Here is a 24,089-nt window from a genome sequence, read left to right as displayed (position 1 = left end):
TTTCCCACTCTGACACAGCCCTACTCAGCCAGCGTGCATGTAAAACACCACCTCATGCATCACATCGAGAGGACAGGACCACCAGTACACGCCAAGGTCCGTTGCTTAGCTCCAGAGGGCTACCGTCAAGCCAAGGCCGAGTTCGAGTCTCTGTTGCGTCAAGGTATTGTGCGGCCCAGCAGCAGCAACTGGTCATCAGCCCTCCACGTCGTCCCCAAGAAGAACGGCGACATACGTCCCTGTGGAGACTACCGTGCCCTCAACTCACGCACTAAGATGGACAGATACCCGGTGCCAAACATCCAGGAATTCTCGTCCCAACTTGCTGGTTCTACCATCTTCTCACGTGTGGACCTCGTCAAGGTCTTTCACCAGATTCCAGTTCATCCTGATGACATACCGAAGACTGCCGCCATAACGCCCTTCGGTCTTTTTGAGTACGTCAGAATGCCTTTTGGACTCATGAACGCGGCCCAGACATTCCAACGCTTCATCGACGGAGTTCCCCGCGACTTATCCTTCTGCTTCGCCTAAATTGACGACCCACTCATCGCACAGACAACACTTGCACCAAGTCTTCACCCGCTTGCAAAACTACGCCGTACAGATCAATGTGGACAAGTCTGAGCTCGGTGTTACTTCCCTCACCTTCCTTGGCCACACTGTTACTTCAGAAGGCATCGCTCCACTCCACTCGAGGACGGAAGCCATCCGACGGTTCCTGAAGCCGTCCACCAAGCGCCAACTCGAGGAATTCCTGGGTATGGTTAACTTCTACAACCGCTTCGTCCCGCACTGCTCCCTCATGCTCCAGCCACTCTACACCATGGTGAAGCCCCGCAAGCGTGGCCAGTCTGTCACTCTTGTCTGGACTCCGAACGCTGATCCCGCCTTCCTCGCGGCTAAGGAGGCCCACACCGACACAGTCATGCTGTCCTTTCCTGCCTACGACGCGGAGATCTCCATAGCGCCTCCGACACTGTGACTGGTGCTGTCCTGCAACAGCTCGTCGACAACTCCTGGAAGCCGATTGCCTTCTTCTCTCGTAAGCTCACCAAGCCTGAAACCAAGTACAGTGCTTACGACCGGGAACTTCTCGCCATCTTCAAGGCTGTTCAAGGCTGTCGTTTCCATGTCTTCACCGAACACAAGCCCCTTTCTATTGCCTTTCTTAGGAACAAAGATTCCTACACACCACGTCAACTTCGCCATATGGCGGGAGTAACTACGACTCTCTTGGGTAGCCGAGCACGCTCAGCCCCCTTGATCGCCCGTAAGGCGCGCCCCAGCTTACACGCAGCATGGTTTTTGGCCTCTTGGTGCGAAGGTTCGCAGGAAAACTGTATGTCCCGCAGTACTGAGACAAGCCAACGTTCCTGCCGAGCGCTGCAGACCATATCGAAGTGACCAGAGTCAAGGCAGCGCAAGTTTAAATGGCGGGAGTGTCAAAAGACTGTTAACGGAGCGCACAGTGCGCGCCCAAGCTTAAGCTCCGTTGTCTGCCTGAATCAGTGACTGGATTAGGTGAGTAGGGCTCCGTCCCCATGGAGAAGGCGTGCGGGTCGCCCAACACTCTTCGAGAGTGTGTGTGTGTGTGTGTGGGGGGGGGGGGGGGTAAGTACCGCCCTCGGTCCGATCTGTGAAAGAAGGTTTAACTTATGCTTGCGGTAAGGCGAGTAAAGGGGCCCGCAGGGGTTCGAGAGTCCCGTGGGCCAGCCTGTCTGGGTGGTGCGGTGCTGCCTAGAACACGTGGTTACTCTGGTGACTGGCCTCCCCGTGGTCCCGCTGGACACACTGCTCAGTGGGTTACCCGCCTCCCTTGGTTCGAAAGGGCAACGCAGTGTGACTAAACAGAAACTGGTTTCCCGCGAAAGCGGGTGGGCCAGGTTGCATCGCCTCCTCAGTTATCCTTCCCACTCACATCCTGGGTGGGAGGGGCCATTCGTATTTGCCCGGCTTCTTGTGGGCCTGCGGGCTCACGCCGGCCGTATAGGGTAGCGCTCTGGGATGCCTGCACGGGCGCCCCTTGTGGAGGCGTGCTCTGAGCTCTCGATGCCCGTTGTTGGCCCGGACCACTTCGGGTATCGCTCTGGCTCGCCTTCTGGACGACCCGTGTGGTAAAGTCCGTGGTGCTCCTAGCCGTCGAGGTTACTTTATGGTAGCTACGCAGCGATAAAGCCACGGACGCGCATCCAAGAACAGCACAGAGCGTCGGCCTTCCAGATTTGTAAAACTGAACCCGTAAAAAGCTTCTTGTGCCAATGCTGGGTCTGCGTCAAAGCCTACGTGGTTAACACGATGGTGCAGGCTTAAGCGGTTAAGCTGTCGCAAATACCTGGGCTTCTCTGGGTTAGGTCCAGGCCTCGCTGCTGTGATTGGTCAGGCAGGGGAACATTAACAGCTGCCTGTGATAACGGGGCTAGGCACCCCAACAATGGGTTAGCGGCTTGAGGCTGTCGCGTCTAATTGGCGAATCTGCGATAAGCCAGGGGGTGATTCCCGTGAGTGCTAGCCGTGACGACGCTATTCGTACCCTTTATCAACGCCCGGAGCACGTTAATCGCGCGCATTTCACAACCGGGTGCAGACTGATTGCTTCAAAGCCATGGGGCGTACCATATTATGAGTATGGCTATATTCAACCATGCAGTACTCTGCCTCTTCCTCTATGGGAGGCCATGATCGAAAAGCTCATAGTCGATTATCTGTGGTTCGGATGACGGGGCAGCGTGATTCTGGCCCCGCTCCCCTGCGTGGTGCTGTTGAGACCCGTGCGCCCTGACCTTCCGGCTATTCGGCGCGAGAGAGTCGGTCAGCTTGGAACCTGTGCCCTCAGTCATTCACCTGTCCGATGCGTCGTACCGCAATAAAGCCATGGCAGAATACCTTCCTAATGGAGATGAACTACTCCCTGTGTTAGGCGGGGCTCCGCGCTCCTTGCCCCCTGTTTGCTCGATCTTTTTTTAGATTGGACAGTGGGTGGAGGATAAGAGGCGCGGTTTAAGGGAAGGTGGAGACCGTTTCTAGCAGAAGTAATATTAGTAGTAGAATAAGTCAGTAGGAGTAGGTAGGAAGACACCTACCGAACGGGCGCAAGCCACTCCCGGTGAGGTATATATGGAAAGTGAGGAGGATGCTGAAGCCCTCCAAAGTGGATAGGACAGTTTGTTATGGAAAGAAGATCACTGAAAAATAACAGGAAGAGAGTGGGTGATAGGACAGAGCCCTGTGGAACACCACTGTTGAACAGTGCTTGTCTACAACAGCAGAGATGGAACGGCTGGAAAGGAAACGGGAGATAAAGGAACAGAGAGAGGGATATAATCCGAAAGAGGGCAGTTTAGAAAGCGAAGACTTGTGCCAGCCTCTATCGAAAAATTTCGGTATGTCTAGCGCAACAGAAAAAGTTTCACCGAAACGGCTAAGAGAGGATGACCAGGAGTCAGCTAAGAGAGCAGGAAGATCGCCAGTAGAACACCCCTTGCGGTACCCATACTGGCGATCAAATAGGTCAGAGGTGGATAGGTGCTTTTGAATCTTCCGGTTAAGGATTAATTCAAAAGCTTTAGATAGGCAGGAAAGTAAAGCTATAGGGCAGTAGTTTGAGGGATTGGATCGGTCGCCCTTCTTAGGTACAGGTTGTATGAAGGCACACATCCAGCAGGAAGGAAAGGTAGATGTTGACAGGCAGAGGCGAAAGAGATTGACCAGGCATAGTGTTAACACGAAGGCACAGTTTTTAAGTACAATAGGAGGCACTCCATCAGGTCCAGAAGCCTTCTGAGAGATGAGGCCAGAGAGAGCATAGAAAACATCATTCTTAAAAATCTTAATAACAAACATAAAGGAGTCAGAGGAGGGATGAGTAGGAGGAATATGCCCAGAATCGTCCAGAGTGGAGTTATTACAGAAAGTTTGAGAGAAGAGTTCAGCCTTAGAGATAGATGAGACGGCGGTGCTGCCGTCAGGGTTAAGGAGAGGAGGGAAAGATGAAGAAGTGAAATTGGAGGAGATATTTTTGGCTAGGTGCCAGAAGTCTCTGGAAGAATTAAAGAAAGCAATGTTTTGACATTTTTTTTTATTTATGAAAGATGTTTTTTTAAGTCGAAGAATATATTTGGCACGATTCCGGGCTGAAATATAAAGATCATGGTTAGCGGGTGTGCGAAGGCTCAGGTACCTTTTGTGAGCTGCCTCTCTATCTCTGACAGCACGATAACAAGCGTGATTAAACCAAGCCTTTTTAGCATGAGGAGTAGAGAAAGTTCGTTGAATGTATGCCTCCATTCCAGAGACAATCATGCTGGGCATATACGGAGGGGTCTTTATCCTGGAAGCAGTAGTCATTCCACGGGAAATCGGAAAAGTACATTCTCAGGTCGTCCCTCCCAACTGAAGCAAAATGCCAGAAACATCGCCCCTTCGGTGGGTCCAGAGGATGTGCAGGAGCGATAGGACAGGATACAGAAATAAGGTTGTGATCGGAGGGGCCCAACGGAGAGAACAGTTTGACAGAGTAAGCAGAAGGGTTAGAGGTAAGGAAGATGTCTAGTATGCTGGGCCTGTCTCCAAGACGGTCGGGAATACGTGTAGGGTGCTAAACCAACTGCTCTAGGTCGTTGAGGAGAGCAAAGTTGTAGGCTTGTTCACCAGGCTGGTCAGCGAAAGAGGATGAAAGCGAAAGCTGGTGGTGAACATTGAAATCTCCCAATATGGAGATTTCAGCGAAGGGAGAATGGGTCCAGATGTGCTCCACTTTAGAGTTCAAGTAGTCAAATAATTTTACATAGTTAGTAGAGTTAGGTGAGAGATAAACAACACAGATGTATTTAGTAATAGAGTGAAAATGAAGTCTTAGCCAGATGGTGGAAAATTCTGAAGTCAAGGTCGTGGGCACGATAGCAAGTGATGTCGTTGCGCACGTAGACTCAACATCCAGCTTTGGATTGAAATTTAGGATAGAGATAGTAGGAGTGAACAGAGTAGAGATTGCTGTCCTTAGCCTCAGAGACCTATGTTTCGGTGAGGAAGAGAAGGTGAGGTTTAGAGGAGGAGAGATGGTGTTCCACAGAATGAAAATTACAACGAAGACCGAGAATGTTGCAGAAATTGATAAGAAAAAGGTTCGAGAAGTTATCAAGACACCTCTCAGGTCGGCAGCCAGAAGGGTAGTCCTCCCTGGGGGAATTTGTGCCCCCCCCCCCCCTCCAGGCGGGTACTCCGAGACAGTGTTGTTGTACGCTATTTTGAAAATTTAATTTTGGGAAAAGGTGTGTATGTTGTGTTAATGTAGTGCTATAGATAGAAAGAGGATATGTCTGTAGAGAGCATGCTGAACTACTCTCTGGTGTTGATGAGACAATAGGGAAACGATTAGTAAGGACATGGGAAAGGTCTTTAGAGGGCTTCAGCACCCTTCTCACTTTCCATGTATAATTCACCGTGAGTGGCTCGCGCCAGTTTCGGTAGGTGTTTTCCTACCTACTCCTAGCACTACTACTACTAGTAGTAGTAGTAGTGGGAGTAGTAGTAGTAGAAGTCGTAGTGGTAGAAGTTGCACTGGTAGTAAAAGTAATAAAAGCAGTAGCAGCAGCATAAACGTAGTAAAAACAGTAGTATGTTTGTGTAAAAGGCATCGTAATGGATCATATAGCAGCAGTAGTACGTAGAAAGTGGAGTGTATAATAATAATAATAATAATAATAATAATAATAATAATAATAATAATAAATGGTTTATTCATTTGTTGGCAGCCATAATGCTGAAAATACACAAAAATACAATACAATGAGTTTCATGTGATGAGTAATGGGGGAAGTGGGGAAGGGTGATGTGTGTGTGTGTGTGTGTGTGTGTGTGTGTTGGGGTGGAGGGGTCATGTGATCATGGAGGTGTTAATGACCTTCACAAGTGTCGGTATCGCGCTAAGCCGATATCTGTCCGTGCGAGTTTTGACCGGGACGAGAATATTGTGGTGTCTTGTGGGTCTAGTGGGGGGAGGGAGGGCGGGTGAGAGTAGATCTCTATGACGGGGGTTATGGAGGAGGGACTTGCCGAATTTGGTTAGGTTTGTCTGGTATCGGTCCTGTAGGGTGGTCATATTCAGCTGGGTGAGTGCATGCTCGTAGTTAGTCTAAGAACTGCCCAGAATCTGTCTGCAAGCACGCTTTTACACTCTCTCTAATTGGCGTTGCTGGGTCTTGTTGATGGAGGAAGCCCAAGCAGGAGAGGCATATAGTCTGGGGAGGATGAAGGTGTGTGTGTGTGTGTGTGTGTGTGTGTGTGTGTGTGTGTGTGTGTGTGTGTGTGTGTGTGTGTGTGTGTGTGTGTGTGTGTGTGTGTGTGTGTGTGTGTGTGTGTGTGTGTGTGTGTGTGTGTGTGTGTGTGTGTGTGTGTGTGTGTGTGTGTGTGTTATAATATTTATAAAGTTATCATTCATAAAATAACACAAATATTCTATGAAGATTTGCATATCACTTCAAGATAAGAGAGAGAGAGAGAGAGAGAGAGAGAGAGAGAGAGAGAGAGAGAGAGAGAGAGAGAGAGAGAGAGACAGACAGACAGACAGACAGACAGACAGACAGACAGAGAGAGAGAGAGAGAGAGAGAGAGAGAGAGAGAGAGAGAGAGAGAGAGAGAGAGAGAGAAGCAGTAGCAGCAACAGCAGTAGCGGTGGCAGCAGCATTAGTGGTAGCAGCATCAGTAACAACAAAATGAACATCAACAAAAACAACAACAGCAATAATAACAACAACAACGGAAGCAGCAGCAGTAGCAGCAGAAATAACAGGAGCGGCGGCAGCAGTAGTGGCAGCAGCAGCAATAACAACAATATAAACATCAACAACACCACCATTACCAGCAACAACAATAACAACTGTAGGAACAAGAATAACAACAACGGCAACAACAAAAAGAGGAGGTTTAAGTACTCAGCAGCAGGCAGGCTCTCACACCTCCACACCGAGCATGCGACCCCCCCTCACCTCACCTGACTCACTCACAGGGTCTCAAGGTCACCGAGAGGGGTCAGAGGCAGGGAGAGGCGCCGGTGTCGTTACTGTCTCCGCCCCGGACACACAACCGAGTTGTGCTACGGCTGTCCCGCTGACCACCGCCAGGAAATGGTGCTCATGAGAGTCCTGACAGAAGGCTGGGGAAGGCAGCAAACTCTCCACCCTCGGCATCCCTTTCAGGACACCCAGCAGCCTCCCACCCGGCAACACCAACACCAGCCTGAGCAACACCTCACCTGGCCCGCCCCCTTATGGCTGGGCTTAACACGTCTCGCCTCACCTCCTCACCTCGCTGCTAAGCCAACGCGAGACGGCGAGAGAACGGGCGCCTCACCCGGCACTCTACCATCGTGTTGGCTAATATCAGGTGATTATGCACAAACGTTGGCGACCTCACCCACAAATTTGTCCTGCGACAATGAGCTGACGTTGTTCCCGTGACGGAAACTTGGCTCACTAGTGAGTTGGAGCCGACGTTTGGGATGCTTTAAGGACTGCTTGAAAGTACAGGAGCTCGATGTGACGCTGCCTCACCAAGCGGAGGCTCCCTTCTTCAGTGTGGTATTGACGGACAACAGTGGTCGTCTCCTCTGTCATGTATCGCGCCCCTAGGCAAGGGCGGACTCCTCTGGATTGCCACGGAGGAGCTCGACACCCTGCTCCTGCCTCACCAGTGCTCCCACGTGATGGTGATGGGAGATATGACCTCTCACCTGGAGCAGGGAGCCTTCGACATTCTCCTGATGGTGCAGGGTCTGGTGAACCACGTAACTTTCCACACACGAGCGCGGAGGGCTAATGGACCCTGTGCTATCGGACCTCCCCGAGGGCAGCTTCCGCTGCCAGCAGCTGGGGCCAGTGGGCAGCTCAGACCACTAAGCCGTACTGGATCGGGTCCAGCTGAAGACGGAGAGGGAAGACGCTGTCCCGCACACCATGTGGCTTTGGGGGAGGGCCGACTGGCTGTCTATGATAAATGTCGTGGAGGGCACGGACTCGGAGACCCTCTTGGTGGGGGACGCTGAGGCCAAGGGACGGGCTCTCAACACCAAGCTCCTCGCACTCCAGCAACGATATGTCCCCAGCAGGATGTACCTCGCCAGGTCTGGTGGCCCCTCTTGGTTCGGTTTCCGATGCAGGGTTACTGCCGAGGCCAAGCATGCCGCCTGGGAGAGGTACAAACGTCATCCGGCATACCAAAACAAGGTCCAACACAGCAAAGCCTGCAAACGGATGACTGCTACCTGAATGTGGGCGAAGAAGCAGCAGAGTGAGAACCTGCAGCGGAAACGTTGCGGGCCAGGAGTCGGCAGCAATACCTGGTGGAATCTCGTTAAGGAGCGGCAGGGGACTAACCAACCTCATGCCGTTCCTCCACTCACCAGGCCTGACGGATCCACTGCCACATGCAGTAGAGACAAGGCCTTACTCATGGCTGAACTTTTCGCCCACAAAATGAAAGTTGGTGACCCTGGACGACCCGCACCTGTGCTGCCCCAAGAGACCAACCGTGTTGTCTCCTCTGAGTCGGTGACGACAGGGCTGGTTGAGCTGCTGCTCAGCGCACTGGACGTGGGTAAATCCACTGGCCTGGACGACATCAGCCAACGGCTCCTCAAGAATATCCGCAAGGAGCTCTCAGGTCCTCTCTCCGCCGTCTTCACGTCTTGCCTGAGGAAGAGCAAGTGGCTCTAAATATGGAAGGAGGCAGGTGTGGTTCTGGACCACAAGAAAAACTCGAGGCGTGAGCCCAGCAACTACAGGCCCATTTCCTTGCTTTCTGTGGTGGGCAAGGTGCTGGAGCAGGTGGTGGCTGGAGTCATCTGTCAGCACCTGAGCGAAAGCCATTTCCTCTCAGACGTACAGTTTAGCTTCAGGCCTGGCCGGTCCACCGCAAACCTCCACTTCCTCCTCTCCAAGGACTGGCATGACGCAATGGATAAAGGCCTGGATACACTTGTGGTGGCCCTAGATATTACTGGAGCTTTTGGTAGGGTCTGGACCGTCTGGCACGCGGGGCTCATTGAAAAGCTTCGCGTCAAGGGTGTCGAGGGTGACCTCCTGATGCTGCTTAAGGATTACCTCCAGGGGAGAACCCTTCAGGTGGTGATCAACGGGCCTTTCCCAGTGCAAGCTCAGTTCCACAGGGTTCCGTTCTCGGCCCATTCCTGTGGAACATATACTTCGATGACCTCCTCCGGCAGCTATCGGCTGGCAGCCTACGCTGATGACTGCACACTCTCCTGCTCCTACTACCCCCTCGACAGACAGTGCGTCGTCGGAGAGTTAAACAGGCGGCTCAGGCTGGTGGAGCAGTGGGGAGAGGAGTGGCAGGTCACCCTCGCTCCGGAGAAGACGCAGGCCATGGTGATCTCATGGTCCTCTCGAGCAGTCTCAGGCCAGCTGCGTCTTGGAGGCAAGGACAACATCAAGGTCCTGGTAGTGTCTGTGAACCAAAACCTGCGCTTCGACCACCACGTCTGAGCTGTCGCCCGCCAGGCCTCCTTGCGAATCTCTGCCCTGCGATGGTGGCGGGAACCCTCGACCCACGGGGCATCCTCACTCTCTACAAAGCATAAATACGTGGTACGTTTCTGGGGTACAGTGCCTTGTCCTAGATGGTGAGTGCCGCCACCCACATGCAGAGGCTCGACGCAGTGCAACGACGTGCACTGCGTCTGGTGGGGGCCAGTGAGCGCCCGGAGGATCAGCAGTCGTCTGGCCCCGTGACGTCGCTGGAAAACCGCCGCGACGACTCAACACTGGTGGTGTGCCACAAAGTCTTGGTGCAGGGGGTCCCCCACCTCTGCCGCCTGAGGCTTCCTCCACGCGCTGCCCAGAGGTGCACCAGGACGGTAGTTTCCAGCGACCAGCTTGAGTAGGTGCCTCGATCACACTCGAAGCAGCACCAGCACACCTATTCAGCCAGGACCACACGCCTGTGGAACGTGTTCACAGCAGCCACATTTCAAGTGGAGAGCATGACCACACAGCTGGTGAAGCTGGCTGTTTACAGATGGCGCAAAGGACATCTGATTGCGCTGGTGCTACACACTTAAAGTGCTACACACCCAAAGTGAACATTGACACTTAAGACAGTGCGATTTTTTTTTTTTTTTTATTTGATCTATGTAATACTAAGGATTTTAGAGTAACAGAGTACAATTAATTTTGTCCCACACACAGGATCTTGAAATAGCTGCACATAAAACGTGTAAATTTGAGCCTCTTTTTTGTAATATATTATATATTTAAATAAGAGAGAGAGAGAGAGAGAGAGAGAGAGAGAGAGAGAGAGAGAGAGAGAGAGAGAGAGAGAGAGAGAGAGAGAAGTACGGTGGGTTATGATAAGGCTATGGCTGAGGTTTGTAGGTCTTCAGAGAGATAAATGTGTGAAGCGGATCCTGAAGAGATTTGGTAGATGGAGAACTATCAATTTCAATACATACTGTCCATCATGCCCATTTAAGAAAGAACCAAAGTCGTGGTTTTACGATGGTAACAGTCATTCCCTTCCTCCCCTCTGTCTAAACAATATCACCTTTCAATCTTTCTGTTCTTACCCTTCCAACTTTTTATCCTCTTATCAATAGTTACTGCACGCCTCACCCAACACTCAATTTTATCTGATATCACCCTCACTTCCGTACTGCACAGATTCTACGTAACCCCATTATCATCTCACCCATTAAACCCTCTTCAGTCTTCACATTCGCGCATCATTTAATCTATCCTAATGCCCGACATTTTCCACTATTAACCACTCCTCCACCCACCTCACTTCTCCCCTGATATCTATCAGCTACGTCAGTCCCTCATCCACCCAAATATATCCCTCTATCTAATTATACTCAACCTCCACCTCAACAAACCTCCCATCACCCACCCTATTCCTTTTTCCCTTTACCATCCACTCCTGTTCTCGACCCTCATCGCAATCCCTTATCATCCAACATCTACCCTTAATATCCCTTTTATTGATATTCCTCACCTTCCAGAAACTTACTCTACCATCCCTTCACCCTCTAATCCTTTTTTAACCTTATCAGGTCTGCCGTCAATGGTGGAGCCGTCACCCCTCGTGTTGATCCTGGGGGTGATCGCTGGGGTGTTGGTTGTGGTAGGCGCCTTGCTACTGTCAGTGTGGCTGCTCAAGGAGAGAAGGAGCCACGCCCACCATGAGTCTGCCACCGTCACCCAGATAGTTCTCAAGGATAATAACCCGGATCTCTTGAGTGAGTGTTAGCTCGATGGTTGTGGTAGGTATGGTATTTGTGAGGGAAGACTCTAGATGTGACTATACGGGTTGACGTCAAAGCTAGAAGTTGTGATAATGAGAGACGTAGTCAGCTTTTAAGTAGTAATAGTAGTAGTAGTAGTAGTAGTAGTAGTAGTAAAAGTAGTAGTAGTTAAAGAAGTAGTAGTAACAGTAGTAGTAGCTGTATTATTATAATTATTGTTATTATTATTATTATTATTATTATTATTATTATTATTATTATTATTATTATTATTATTATTATTATTATTATTAGTAGTAGTAGTAGTAGTAGTAGTAGTAGTAGTAGAAGTAGTAATAACAGTAGTAGTAGCATTGATAGTAGTAGTAGTAGTAGTAGTAGTAGTAGAATTGCTTTGTGAAAGGATATGAGGAAAGATACCGCTCACAACGCAACTCTAATGGATGGAGGCCCGTAGTAGTAGTAGTAGTAGTAGTACCAGTAGTAGTAGTAGTAGTAGTAGTAGTAGTACCAGTAGTAATAGTAGTAGTAGTAGGAGTAGGAGTAGTAGTAGTAGTGGCAGTAATAGTAGTAGTAGTAGTAGTAGTAGTAGTAGTGATAGTGGTAGTAGTAGTAGTAGTAGCAGTAGTAGTAGTAGCAGCAGAAGCAGTAGTAGTATTAGTAATTGCTGCAGTACTAGTACTAGTAACAGTAGTAGTAGTAGTAGTAGTAGTAGTAGCAGCAGTAGCAGCAGCAGCAGCAGTATAAGTAGTAGTAGTAGTAGTAGTAGTAGTAGTAGTAGTAGTAGTAGTAGTAGTAGTAGTAGTTGTTGTATTAGCAGAAGCAGTAGTAGTAGTAGTAGTGGTAGCAGTAGTAATGGTATCAGTAATAGTAGTAGTAACAGTAGTAATAGTAGTATCATCATCAGCAGCAGCAACAACAACAACAACAGCAACAGCAGCAGCAGCAGTAGTAGTAGTAGTAGTAGTAGTAGTAGTAGTTGTTGTTGTTGTAGAAATAGTAGTAGTAGTAGTAGTAATAGTAGCAGAGGTGATAGTAGTAGTAGTAGTAGTAGTAGTAGTAGTAGTAGTAGTAGCAGAGGTAGTAGTAGTAGCAGAGTAGAAGATGAGGCAGCGGGAGTCCTTCCCATGACGGAAGAGACACGCCAGATCCTTAAGGACAAGCATCCAGATGCTAGACCTGCACACCCAGAATAGAAGTTCCTTGGGGACTACACCCCGCCGCATCGAGTTGTCTTCGACCATATCAGCGGTGACGTGATCTGGAAGCACGCCCTTCACACGCAGGGAACGGCTGGACCATCAGGCTTGGATGCCAAGGGGTGGAAACACCTCCTCAGTAAGAACATCTTTGGTAATCCAGCTGTGGATCTTCGCGACGCAATAGCCGCCCTAGCAAGAAAATTGGCGTCAGATAATTGCCAACACCTCGAGCCTTTGATGGCCTTCCGGCTCATCCCGCTGGATAAAAAAACCAGGCTGTCGCCCCATCGGGATGGGGGAGGTGCTCAGGAGGATCATAGGCAAGGCTGTCATGGAGATGGTGAAGGACGACGTGAGGAAGGCGGTGGGAAACCTCCAAGTGTGTGCGGGTCAGCAGGCTGAGTGTGAAGCTGCCATTCACGCCGTCAGGAAAATGTTCGAAGACCCAGAATGCGAGGCGGTGCTGATGGTGGATGCTGCAAATGCGTTCAACAACATCAATAGGGAAACAGCACTACACAACATCAAAATCAAGTGCCCTATATTCGCCCAATATATAGAAAATACATACAAGGAACCTGCCAGACTGTTCATCAGCAGTCATAATGACCAACGACTTGGAGACCCGGTGGCCATACAATCCTCAGAGGGCACCACCTAAGGGGACCCAGTGGCCATGGCAATGTTTGCTCTGGAAATGATGAAGCTGCAGGACATCATCCGCCATGAAAACACCAACGTCAAACAGGTGGCGTATGCGGATGACCTCACCGGGGTAGGAAAGTCTGCAGACCTCAGGAAATGGTGGGACCTCGTCAATGAACACGGCCCTAAAATAGGGTACCGTCCCAACACCACGAAGTCTGTGGTGATTGTAAAACCAGAGGCATACGATCGGCCCAAAACAGCATTCCAGGGCAGTAACGTGAAACTGTCAATGACTGGCGAAAGACACCTCGGGGCAGTCATTGGAACAGCTGAATACAGAACCGAATATGTGAAAACAGCTTTAAAGCGCTGGGAGTCAGAACTGCAGAGGCTGAGCGAGATCGCCAAAACAGAACCGCAGGCAGCCAACGCAGCATTTACGTACGGTGTCAAGCATAAATGGAACTACCTCATGAGGACAGTTCCTGATGTTGCTCCGTTACTAAAACCTCTGGAAGATGCTATCAGAAACACCTTCATACCGGCGATAGCAAATGGGAGATGTCCCAGTGACCAGGAGAGAAGGTTGCTGGAGTTGCCGCCAAGAATGGGTGGGCTCGGCATCACCAACCCGCAAAATCTGGCTGAGTCTGAATTCGGGAACTCAATCCGAATCACAGACTCCTTGACCGGATATATTACCAATCAAAATGAAAGGGGAGAAGACAACCCTCAAGATATTAGATCACTAAGGAATGAAATCTCCATAAACAGAGAAGGAGAACAGAGAGACACTCTGAGTGACCTAATGAGAGAACTCCCAGAAGACACAAGGAGGAGGACAGATATTGCACAGGAAGTGGGCGCTTCAAACTGGCTAACCACACTACCTATCAGGGCAAAAGGCTTCAACTTAAACAAAAAAGAATTCACTGATGCCCTTGCCCTCAGGTATGGCTGGCCAGTGGATGGGCTCCCAAACGTGTGTAACTGTGGCTCTCCCTTCAACCAAAATCATGCCATGACATGCAAGAGAGGAGGTTTCGTCTGCATGAGACATGATGAAGTAAGAGACGTAACAGCTCAGATGCTGAAAGAAGTCTGCCACGACGTGATTGTGGAACCCATGCTGCTCCCTCTGCAAGGCGAACACCTCGCCAGACGCACCGCTAATGTTTCGAACGAAGCACGAGTGGATGTTAGCGCCAGAGGGTTTTGGACTCGTGGACAAAGGGCATATTTTGACATAAGGATCTTTGATCCCATGGCCCATTGCCACAGAGACCTGACCCTTGATGCAGCCCACAGAAGAAACGAACAAGAGAAGAACAGAGCATATGAAGAAAGAATACAAAATGTGGACCAGGGCTCCTTCACCCCGGTAGTATTCACGACGGCGGGAGGGATGGGACCAAGGGCGCAGAGCTTCTACGCAAGACTCGCCGAAACACTGGCGGATAAGAAACGGCAGCCAAGAAGCAGTGTCACCTGCACCCAAAACCACCCGCATTGCCGACCTGGACTTTGAGGCGACGGTGGTTGATAGTCGTATCAACCACAAGCTCTGTTAGCTTAAAAATAATATGTTTAGTAAGGTTTGTAATATTAAATAAAGATGGTTGTCGGCCACAGTCATTGGCGGGGTGGGGCCAATGAATTGCTTTGTGAAAGGATATGAGAGAATATACCGCTCACAACGCAACTCTAATAGATGGAGGCCCGTAGTAGTAGCAGAGGTAGTAGTAGTAATAGTAGTAGTAGTAGCAACGTAATAGCAACAATATCAGCAACAAATAGACAACCAGCAATAATTGAGTGAGGAAGAAAAGGGAGGGTAAGCGGAGAAGAAAAAGTGAACTCTAATAAAAATAAAAACATAAAAATATTAGGCAAGAAGTTTTCGAGGGCACGGTTTTATAGTAGATAAGAGTATCAAGACAGAGTTGAAGCCTCTAACCTCAGTTCCACTCATTGACAGGAATTTCATCTGGATTTATAACCCAAGCAAATCCATCATAAAAGGCCCCCCATATGATAATAGGTAAAAGCGGTCAGGAGAAATATTTATTTTACTTTTTCACGTAAATTTTTTTTGCTCCTGAAAAAAAATATTTTCGCCCAAATCACTTTATCGCTCACCGTCCCATCACCCGCTCCTCTCTTTGCTTAGGTCCAAGTGCCTCTTTTTAATGCTATCTCGCATTTCTCATCAAGTCATTCTCATAATTGTTCGAAGAATGGATAGCATGTCCCCACTGCAAAAAACACAACCCCCAGCATTTTCATTTTATGGTTTATATATATATATATATATATATATATATATATATATATATATATAAATATATATATATATATATATATATATATATATATATATATATATATACACACACACACACACACACACACACTCTGCTTCCGGGCTTTATGATTTTTCCCATTTCAATTTTCTTTTCTTTTTTTTATTATTCAGTGCATTTTAAATATATGATCTTATTCCTTTTTCGATCGTGATATTTTATTGAAAATATATGTTTTTAACATGAGTTTTAAATTTTCATCATAATATTTTGAATTTCTCTCAGTTTAGTTTCAACGCACTTATAATAATATTGCCGTTTGTTCATGAATGAGTTAAATTTTGCAAACTCAAGTTATTTTTTTATGAACATAAAGGAGAGAGAGAGAGAGAGAGAGAGAGAGAGAGAGAGAGAGAGAGAGAGAGAGAGAGAGAGAGAGAGAGAGAGAGAGAGAGTCAGTGACCACGGACAATATGGATATAAAGGGGGGCCACACACATATTAATATAAAAACAAACTAAAAGTGATACTGGCTAAACTTTTAAATAGATGCCCACAAGGAAGAGGACACCTATAGCTCGAGAAATTCCACGCCCTACTAATAGGATTTAAACCTGTGTTCTTGTTCAAATAAAAAAAAGGGAGAGAGAGAGAGGGGGGGGGGGGTTGCAGGCAAACAGACAGACAAACAAAGGCATAAACAGGCAGAGACAGACAAACAGAGACACGGACAGATAGATAGACAGACAGAAAGACATAGACAACCATACAGACAGGTAGACAAACAGACAGACGGGCAGACAAACAGACAGTCAGACAGACAGACAGAGACAGGCAGACAGACATACAGACAGACAGATAGATAGACAGAAAGACAGACGGACAGACAGACAAACAAACAGACAGACAGACAGACAGAGGCAGACAGAAAGAGACAGAGAGACACGCAGACACAAAGACAGACAGACAGACAGTCAGTCAAGGAGACAGGCAGACAGACAGACAGACAGACAGAAAGACATGTACAGGGAGATAGACAGTAGGAAAGAAAGAAGGAAAGAAAGAGAGAGTTGGGGAGAAGAGAAAGCAGTGGCATGATCAATAGTAGTAAAACTCATTTCCTTAACGACACCTATATCGTCAATAAAAATATAATGCCAAAAGCTACACTAGTCGGTTTCTTTCTACTTACTAAAAAGACCATAAAGACATATAGAAGAAAACACGTTTTAATGACTTTTTTTTTTCGTTTATTCAATCTTGTATCTCTTCTTGATTACTCCATTAATAGAAAAAAATGTGAATCATTAACTTGAAAGTGACAGTGTGTGATGCGCGTTTGTAATGAAAAAGGCCTAACCTTTTTTTTTTTTGTTTGTTTTTTGTTAAACAGTACGAATGAATAAAGCTAGTGATGGTTGTGGGACGTGATAGCGGAAATAGGGAAGGAATATGACGTTTTGGTGGAAAGCTGAAAGAGGAACATGAGGATATGGAATTGAAAGAAAAATAGAAAGGGAAGAGGGGACATAATGATATAAATGATGCCTGCCAGGAAGGGTTGATGTAGAAGGGAGGAAGAAGCATAGGAGTATCGTTAAAAATGGAGTGAAATGTAGGAAAGTGAGGATGGGGATAAGTAAATAATGAACATGGATGGTGATTGAGTACGTGGAAGGAAATTAGTAGGAGTTGGTGATATGCGTTGTATTAATCTGCGTTAAAGGATGCCTTGTGGAACCAATGGCATGATGAAGTGTAAGAAGTTACGTCACGAACGGGTTAGAGTATAGAGCAGGAAGAGAAATGGTAATAAGGAAATAAGTGGAAGAGTGTGTTGAAGAGATGAAGGAAGGGCTAGATGAGTAATAAAAATATAATGAAAAGGTGTTATAAGGTGCATGAGAAAAATGGGAAAATAATAGAAGGGTGTAAAGGTAAGCAGATGTATAATTTGTGAAAAAAGGGTGCCATTCATGTAGCATCGAAGTGGAGGCGACTAGATGGAAAATAGTGTAACTAATATCAAGTTGTGAAAAGGAGGCTGAGAGGTCGGTAGGGGGTTGTAGATGGTTCTGTACAGGGTGAAGTTGGTGAGAATGAGTCAAAGACTGCAGGTTTAAATATTACGTTTAATGATTTTTAGATTCAACAGAGGAAACTCTTGATATAATGCACTTAACGCTAGTCACATTAAATCCCTTTGTTCTTAAGGGCAAAAACACATGCTTGTTATTATGAGGCAACAACGCGAACAAGTAGATTAGATTAGACACCAATGCACGGGGTGGCAGGTAATCATACAAATGAGAATGTTCAAGAAAGGAAAATATCTTACCTTATGATATCAGTTTCTCAAATTATTGGAAGTCTCATTTAGATTTGGACCGAATGTTCCCTTCTCAAATAAACAGATAATGGTAGAAAGAAAAATGATTAATTGCGACAGATGTTCTGAAGGATTGCATATAAAATTAACGTTCAAGCCGGAAATTACAATCGCCGTCAAAAGATGTTTTGCAGAGATTGTATTTATCTAAACACGTAAAATGTCCATGAATGTCAATCGATGCGTGTGCAAAGGCATACACAGTACATTCCAGTTCAAAAATTATGAATAAATGTATTATCTCTAATTGTTTAACAAACCATTGTTCATAAGAGTAAAACTAGTATTTTTTTATGTACAGCTGAAAGGGAGTAAATTACGATATGAACGATCAAATAAGTGAAACGCCGCCAATGCACTGTAAAAGTGGCATTTTATAATCACCAATAAAAACGTGTAATTGACTTCCTTTGAACAGTATCTTAACTCTCATAATTCCATTACTGGCAACATGATTCGTCGTAGAAGTACAAAATTAAATGGAGTATACAGTTGCAAAAGATCTTGTTATGATATATCTTTTTATTTTATGTTTTCATGCACCAAACTATTTTTTTTTTACATTTTGTTTATATGATTTTATAGGATATCGAATACGGTGTACGGTATCGAATTCTAAAGCAACTGCGTCCAATTTTGTAGAACACGGTAGTAGAGTGAAAAGAACAGGGGGTGAGATAGATAAAGATATATGAAAAGACCGATAGGTTGTGAGTTCAGTGCGTGATCAGGCCATAGTACACATACGCAGAAATCTATAAACAAACGCCTTCCTCTTTCTTCTTTCTTCCTTTCCTGAAAACACAGAACAGAATACTCACTTTGGCCCTGTCTACTTTCCCTTCCGGCAGGTGTGGAGGCCCCTGAGGAAGGTGTAGGCGTGAGGGTGAATGGCTCAGTGAAGGGGGCACAGTACGCTCCTCCCAGCAGTGGGGAAGGCCCTGAGGTACATTTTGAAAGTTTATATTTTTTTCCCTTTTAACTATGTGTTTTAAAAAAAACTCAAAGGACATGTAAGGTAGAGCATTATCGATTTCTCTCTCTCTCTCTCTCTCTCTCTCTCTCTCTCTCTCTCTCTCTCTCTCTCTCTCTCTCTCTCTCTCTCTCTAATTCCAGAGCTCCACTTTCAACAAAGTATATAATTTATACTTGATGTTACTATATAACAAGAGGTGTGTGTGTGTGTGTGTGTGTATTTATTTATTTATTTATTTATTTTTTTTTTTTTGTGTGTGTGTGTGTATAAATTTTACTACAACGGCCTCATCACGTGCTGGGCTAGAGAACGCCAGGACCCTCCCAGAGAAAACTTTAGAGCTCGTTTAACCATTTTGTGGATACTGTTGGGACTTATGACACACACACACACACACACACACACACGCATCTTTATTGATAAAGGTGGGACAATAACCGCTTCTTGTCAGCTAAAAAATCTTTCACCGTGAGCGGTGCTGAGCAAGGTCAATATGTATGCTACAAACCATGGTGCTGGACCTCAGTCTGCCAGGTGTCAGTATGTCAGCGCAGAGCTTTGTTCACTACAGCTCGGGAACATTATTTTATGTGTTTTGTGTACGTGCTCGTGTGTATGACTATCTGTGTTTGTGTGTGTGTGTGTGTATGTGTGTGTGTGTGTGTGTGTGTGTGTGTGTGTGTGTGTGTGTGTGTTTGGGGAGTATGTTTTTTGAGTGGACACACTTGATGTATCCGAAAGCTCACATGTTTTCTGCAAGTCTTTCTTGTGAGATGGATGTCCTCTTATTGGCATTCACCTCTGCTGACGGTAGGCTTTCTTGGTGGGGTCTGGTAATCGGTCCCAGACCGTTATTGGCAGGCAATTGTTTATAGTGGCACTATCATGCTCATGCTGACCTCCCACCCCACCCCACGGAGCTCATCGTTGATACCCTTTATAGAGGTAATCCGGGTAATAATTTAGAGATAATCCGGAGAGATAATTTTAGAGAGAGTCCGGGTTAATAGGTGGTCTTCGGAACAGCATGTGAATGGTCTTAGGCCACTCGGCGATGGCTGAAAAATTGCCACTTTGTAGCAGCGGCCTAGCCCCCCGCGCGCCGACCCTGTGTATGTGTTTCGGTAGCATTATGTACCTATTTTGGTAATTTATTGTTTAGCAAGGCTCTAGTTGTCGTCTTATGTTGTTTGCCTATCATCGTACACGTGTACATAAGAACATAAGAACATAAGAACGCAGGAGTCTGCAAGAGACCGGTAGGCCTGTACGAGGCAGCTCCTTTGACCCTAAGCTCCCGTGTATCTAACCCCACCTAATATCGCTGTCCATGAATTTATCTAGTCTATTTTTGAATGTGACAATTGTATTGGCACTCACCACATGACTGCTAAGCCTATTCCACTCATCCACCACCCTGTTAGTAAACCAATTTTTGCCTATGTCCCTGTTGAATCTGAATTTATCCAGTTTAAACCCGTTACTTCGTGTCCTACCCGGTTCTCTTACCAACAAAACCTTATGAATGTCTCCCTTATTAAAGCCCTTCATCCATTTATAAACCTCGATCATGTCTCCACGCACCCCTCGCCTTTCTAGAGAATGCAAGTTTAACTGTTTGAGTCTTTCCTCGTATGGCAAGTTTCTCAACCCCTGAATCATCTTAGTCATCCTCCTCTGCACCGATTCTAACATTTTGATATCCATTCTATAGTAGGGTGACCAGAACTGAACCGCATAGTCAAGATGAGGTCTAACTAATGCTAAATATAGTTTGAGGAAGACTTCGGGGCTTCTGTTGCTTACGCTCCTTGAAATAAATCCCAGTACCCTATTAGCTCGATTTCTAGCTTGAATGCATTGTGCCCTTGGACGGAGATCAGAGCTCACTAAGCCCCCTAAATCCCTCTCGCACCCAGACCTACTTATGAGAGTGTCATTTAAGCAATAGTTATGTGAGGGGTTGTTCCTACCTACACTCAGAATACTGCACTTCCCTACATTGAACTCCATCTGCCATTGTATGTGCTATGGCAGCGCAGCAGTGAAGCTGTAAATTGATCTCATATTTATATTTGTTTTCAATATTTCTCGTGTGCGCTCTTGTGATATATTTAAGATAATTATAGCTTTGTGTGAGACGATGTTTCATACGTGCGTGTGTAATCGTTTGTGTGTGTGCTTGAAGCCGAAAGGGACAAAGGGGGAAGGAAAGATGTGAGTGCACCGACACGCTAAGTCACTTTTATGAACAACTTTTTTTATTAATCCATTTATGTACTCATCTGTACTTATTTAATGATTTACTTGGCGTTTATTACCTCCGCCAACGAAGTTGGAGGAGGTTATATTTTCGGTCCGGTCAGTATGTTTATATGTTTGTTTGTTTGTTCGTTAACAGTCTCCTGTGCACAATTTTGCGGATATCTCAAACAATTTCTCAGGGAAGCTTCGTGTCCATCCAGAATATAACCCATTATTTTTTTATGTCGAAGGTCAAGGTCAAGGTCGCACAAAACGTCAGATTGCTCATAACTTCGGTTCTCGTCATCGTAAAGACTTCAGACTCGGTTCATATTTTAGCTCATGGAAAGAGGCACCTTGTTTGACCTTGACCTTGAACTTTGACCTTGACCTCGAAAAGTTCGCGAGAGGCCAAAGTTTCGAAAAAAATAGAATTTTATCACATTTCGAAACAAATGCTTCCATATGATGCGTGTCCATCCAGAATAGACCCCATTATTTTTATATGTCAAAGGTCAAAGGTCAAGGTCAAGGTCTCACAAAACGTTAGATTGGACATAGCTTCGGTTCTCGTCATCGTAGAGACTTCAGACTTGGTTCATATTTTAGCTCATGGAAAGCCGCACCTCGCACGACCTTGACCCTGACCTTTGACCTTGACCTCGAAAAGTTCGCCCAAGGTCAAAGTTAAAAAAAAAAGGAATTTAATCAAATTTCGAAATAAATTATTCCATATGATGCACCTTGCATGGCCTTGACCTTGACCTCTGACCTTAACCTGGAAAAGTTCGCCCAAGGTCAAAGTTTCCAAAAAATAGAATTTCAACAAATTTCGAAACAAATGCTTCCATATGATGCATCTTGCATGACCTTGACCTTTGACCTTGACCTCAAAAAGTTCGCCCAAGGTCAAAGTTTGCAAAAAAAAAAAAAAAATCATCAAATTTTGAAACAAATGCTTCCATATGATGCATAGGATCACAGTTGATGCCCATACCAATTTTCAGGACGATCTTTGGCGGAGGTGTGCACTCTCCGAGTGCTATGCGTCTAGTATTTTCACTGAAAAGCAAAGGATCGTGGCTATCTTTTGTTTATGACTCCTGCTAAGAAGTATGGAGGATGGATTATGGAGATAGGGGAGACAGGAAGGAAGATATATGAATGATGCAGAGGAAAGACGGGATTAAAAGTAGTGAATAGATTGAATTTAGAGAATTTGATAGCGACGAATGGAAGGGTAAATATATGGAGTAACGGAAAAAGGGAAAAATGAGGGATGCAGAGGGAGGAATGAAGTGCGAATATTGCTGACTATGTAGGTAGTGATAACAGAATGAAAGTAAAGGATGGAATAAATAAGGAAAGGAGTTTAGGAAGGAGGGAAAAAGTGACTGGAGGAAGGGAGAGTGCGATAGAGGCAGGTACGCCAGGGGGAAGGAGGAATGGGGATGGGTTTGAAAAATTCATGTGAGACCACCGGCAGGAGCGTATTCCATCGACGCATGTTTTTTTTTTTTGGGGGGGGGGACGAACGGATACATGTGTTTGTTTGTTTGTGTGTGTGTGTGTGTGTGTGTGTGTGTGTGTGTGTGTGTGTGTGTGTGTATATTGTGTTTTGTGTGTGTGTGGGGGTGACGGTATACCTTTGTATATGGGTGTTTATGTTTCTTTGTGTGTGTGTGTGTGTGTGTGTGTGTGTGTGTGTGTGTGTGTGTGTGTAATTCATCCACAGCCTGATCACGAGCTGGGCTCGCAATCAATAGCAAGTATCCTCCCGACCCGAGTAAGCTCCTTATAGTCGATTTCTGGGCACTGCCAGGATCTTCACGCAACACACACCCCATCACCCTTGTTCAAGGGGGGACAGTAACCGACCCTGTGTCAGTGAAAAAAATCCGCCTGAGCAGGGCTCGAACCTCGCCTGCCAGACCATGGAGCCTGGCAGTGCAGCGTTATACCACTGAGCAACCGGAGCGATGTGTGTGTGTGTGTGTGTGTGTGTGTGTGTGTGTGTGTTTTATGTTCTATGTTATGATGGTTATGGCAAAATAAGTTATAAATTAATTTAGCCTAGATGATGTAATTAAACAAAACAAAAAAACATGCAAATCATCATTAATTACCAACATAAACTTACTAACACAATTTCATCCACAAACTAACGCCCTGCTAACATAATTTCGGCGAATTTCTTCCTTCTAACATCACAGGTCACCTTTATCAACACATTTGCTACGAATCACAATTATGAGGTGCATCATGTTTCCCACTAACTCCCCAGGAGATGGCATTTCATGAACGTTAATTACCCTCCATCTACTTCTCTTTTGAATTAATTGAAGAACTGATCATTGGCATACCAACACCTATCATCTAGCCGATTACTAAAACTATTAGCAGTAAAATTACTAACACATACTACTTTTTATACAGAGATCTTGAAATCTTTCGAAAGAGTCTGGCATAAACATTTGTTTTCTAAACTACACTCCTGCGGATTATATCGATCTCTCTGCACTTTTATTCCCAGTTTCCTCTCCAGGCGATCTATCTCTGCTGTGGTAGACGGTCACTGTTCCTTCCCTAAACTTATTAACAGTGGTGTCCCGCAGGGCTCTGTTATTTTTCCCACTCTCTTCATGTTGTTCATTAATCTTTCCAGAACATGTGCTACCCACTCATGCTGATGACTTTACTCTGCATTGCTCAACATTTTTTTTTAACAGAAGACCCTCCCAACAGGAATTAAAAGACTAGGCTGGACGCTACAGAAATCTTAACCTCAGGCCTTCCTATCATTTATAAATGGGACAGGAAAAACTTACTGTCCTTCAGTGCTTCAAAACTCAGTTTCTCCACCTGTCAACTCTACACAGCCTTCCAAACATCTATTCTCTATTATTCGATAAGACTTATCTGTCCCACTTCTTCTACAATAAACATTTTCTATCTTTCCTTAACTCAAAATCGTAAAACAAAACTTCTTGATTTATCTATTGATAAATCAACTTCCTCGAGTTTAGGTGTTCTGCATCGTATCCACCAGTTATTTTTCCCTATTTTATGC

The 24,089-nt window shown here is 46.0% G+C and overlaps 1 protein-coding gene across 1 annotated transcript in view; it reads left to right on the top strand.

Moving 5' to 3' along the window:
- LOC126996370 (nephrin-like) overlaps positions 1-19,724 on the top strand; it is an 80,835-nt gene extending 61,111 nt beyond the window's left edge. Inside the window, exons 5-7 of the mRNA XM_050856740.1 lie at positions 11,066-11,251; positions 18,651-18,745; positions 19,719-19,724. Of these exons, the coding sequence (XP_050712697.1) occupies positions 11,066-11,251; positions 18,651-18,745; positions 19,719-19,724 (287 nt within the window). The remainder of the gene's footprint in view (positions 1-11,065; positions 11,252-18,650; positions 18,746-19,718) is intronic.
- The last annotated feature ends 4,365 nt before the right edge of the window (positions 19,725-24,089 follow it).

Source organism: Eriocheir sinensis, chromosome 10 (assembly GCF_024679095.1).
Source record: "Eriocheir sinensis breed Jianghai 21 chromosome 10, ASM2467909v1, whole genome shotgun sequence".
NCBI lineage: Eukaryota > Metazoa > Arthropoda > Malacostraca > Decapoda > Varunidae > Eriocheir > Eriocheir sinensis.
This window is presented reverse-complemented; position numbering and strand designations above follow the sequence as displayed.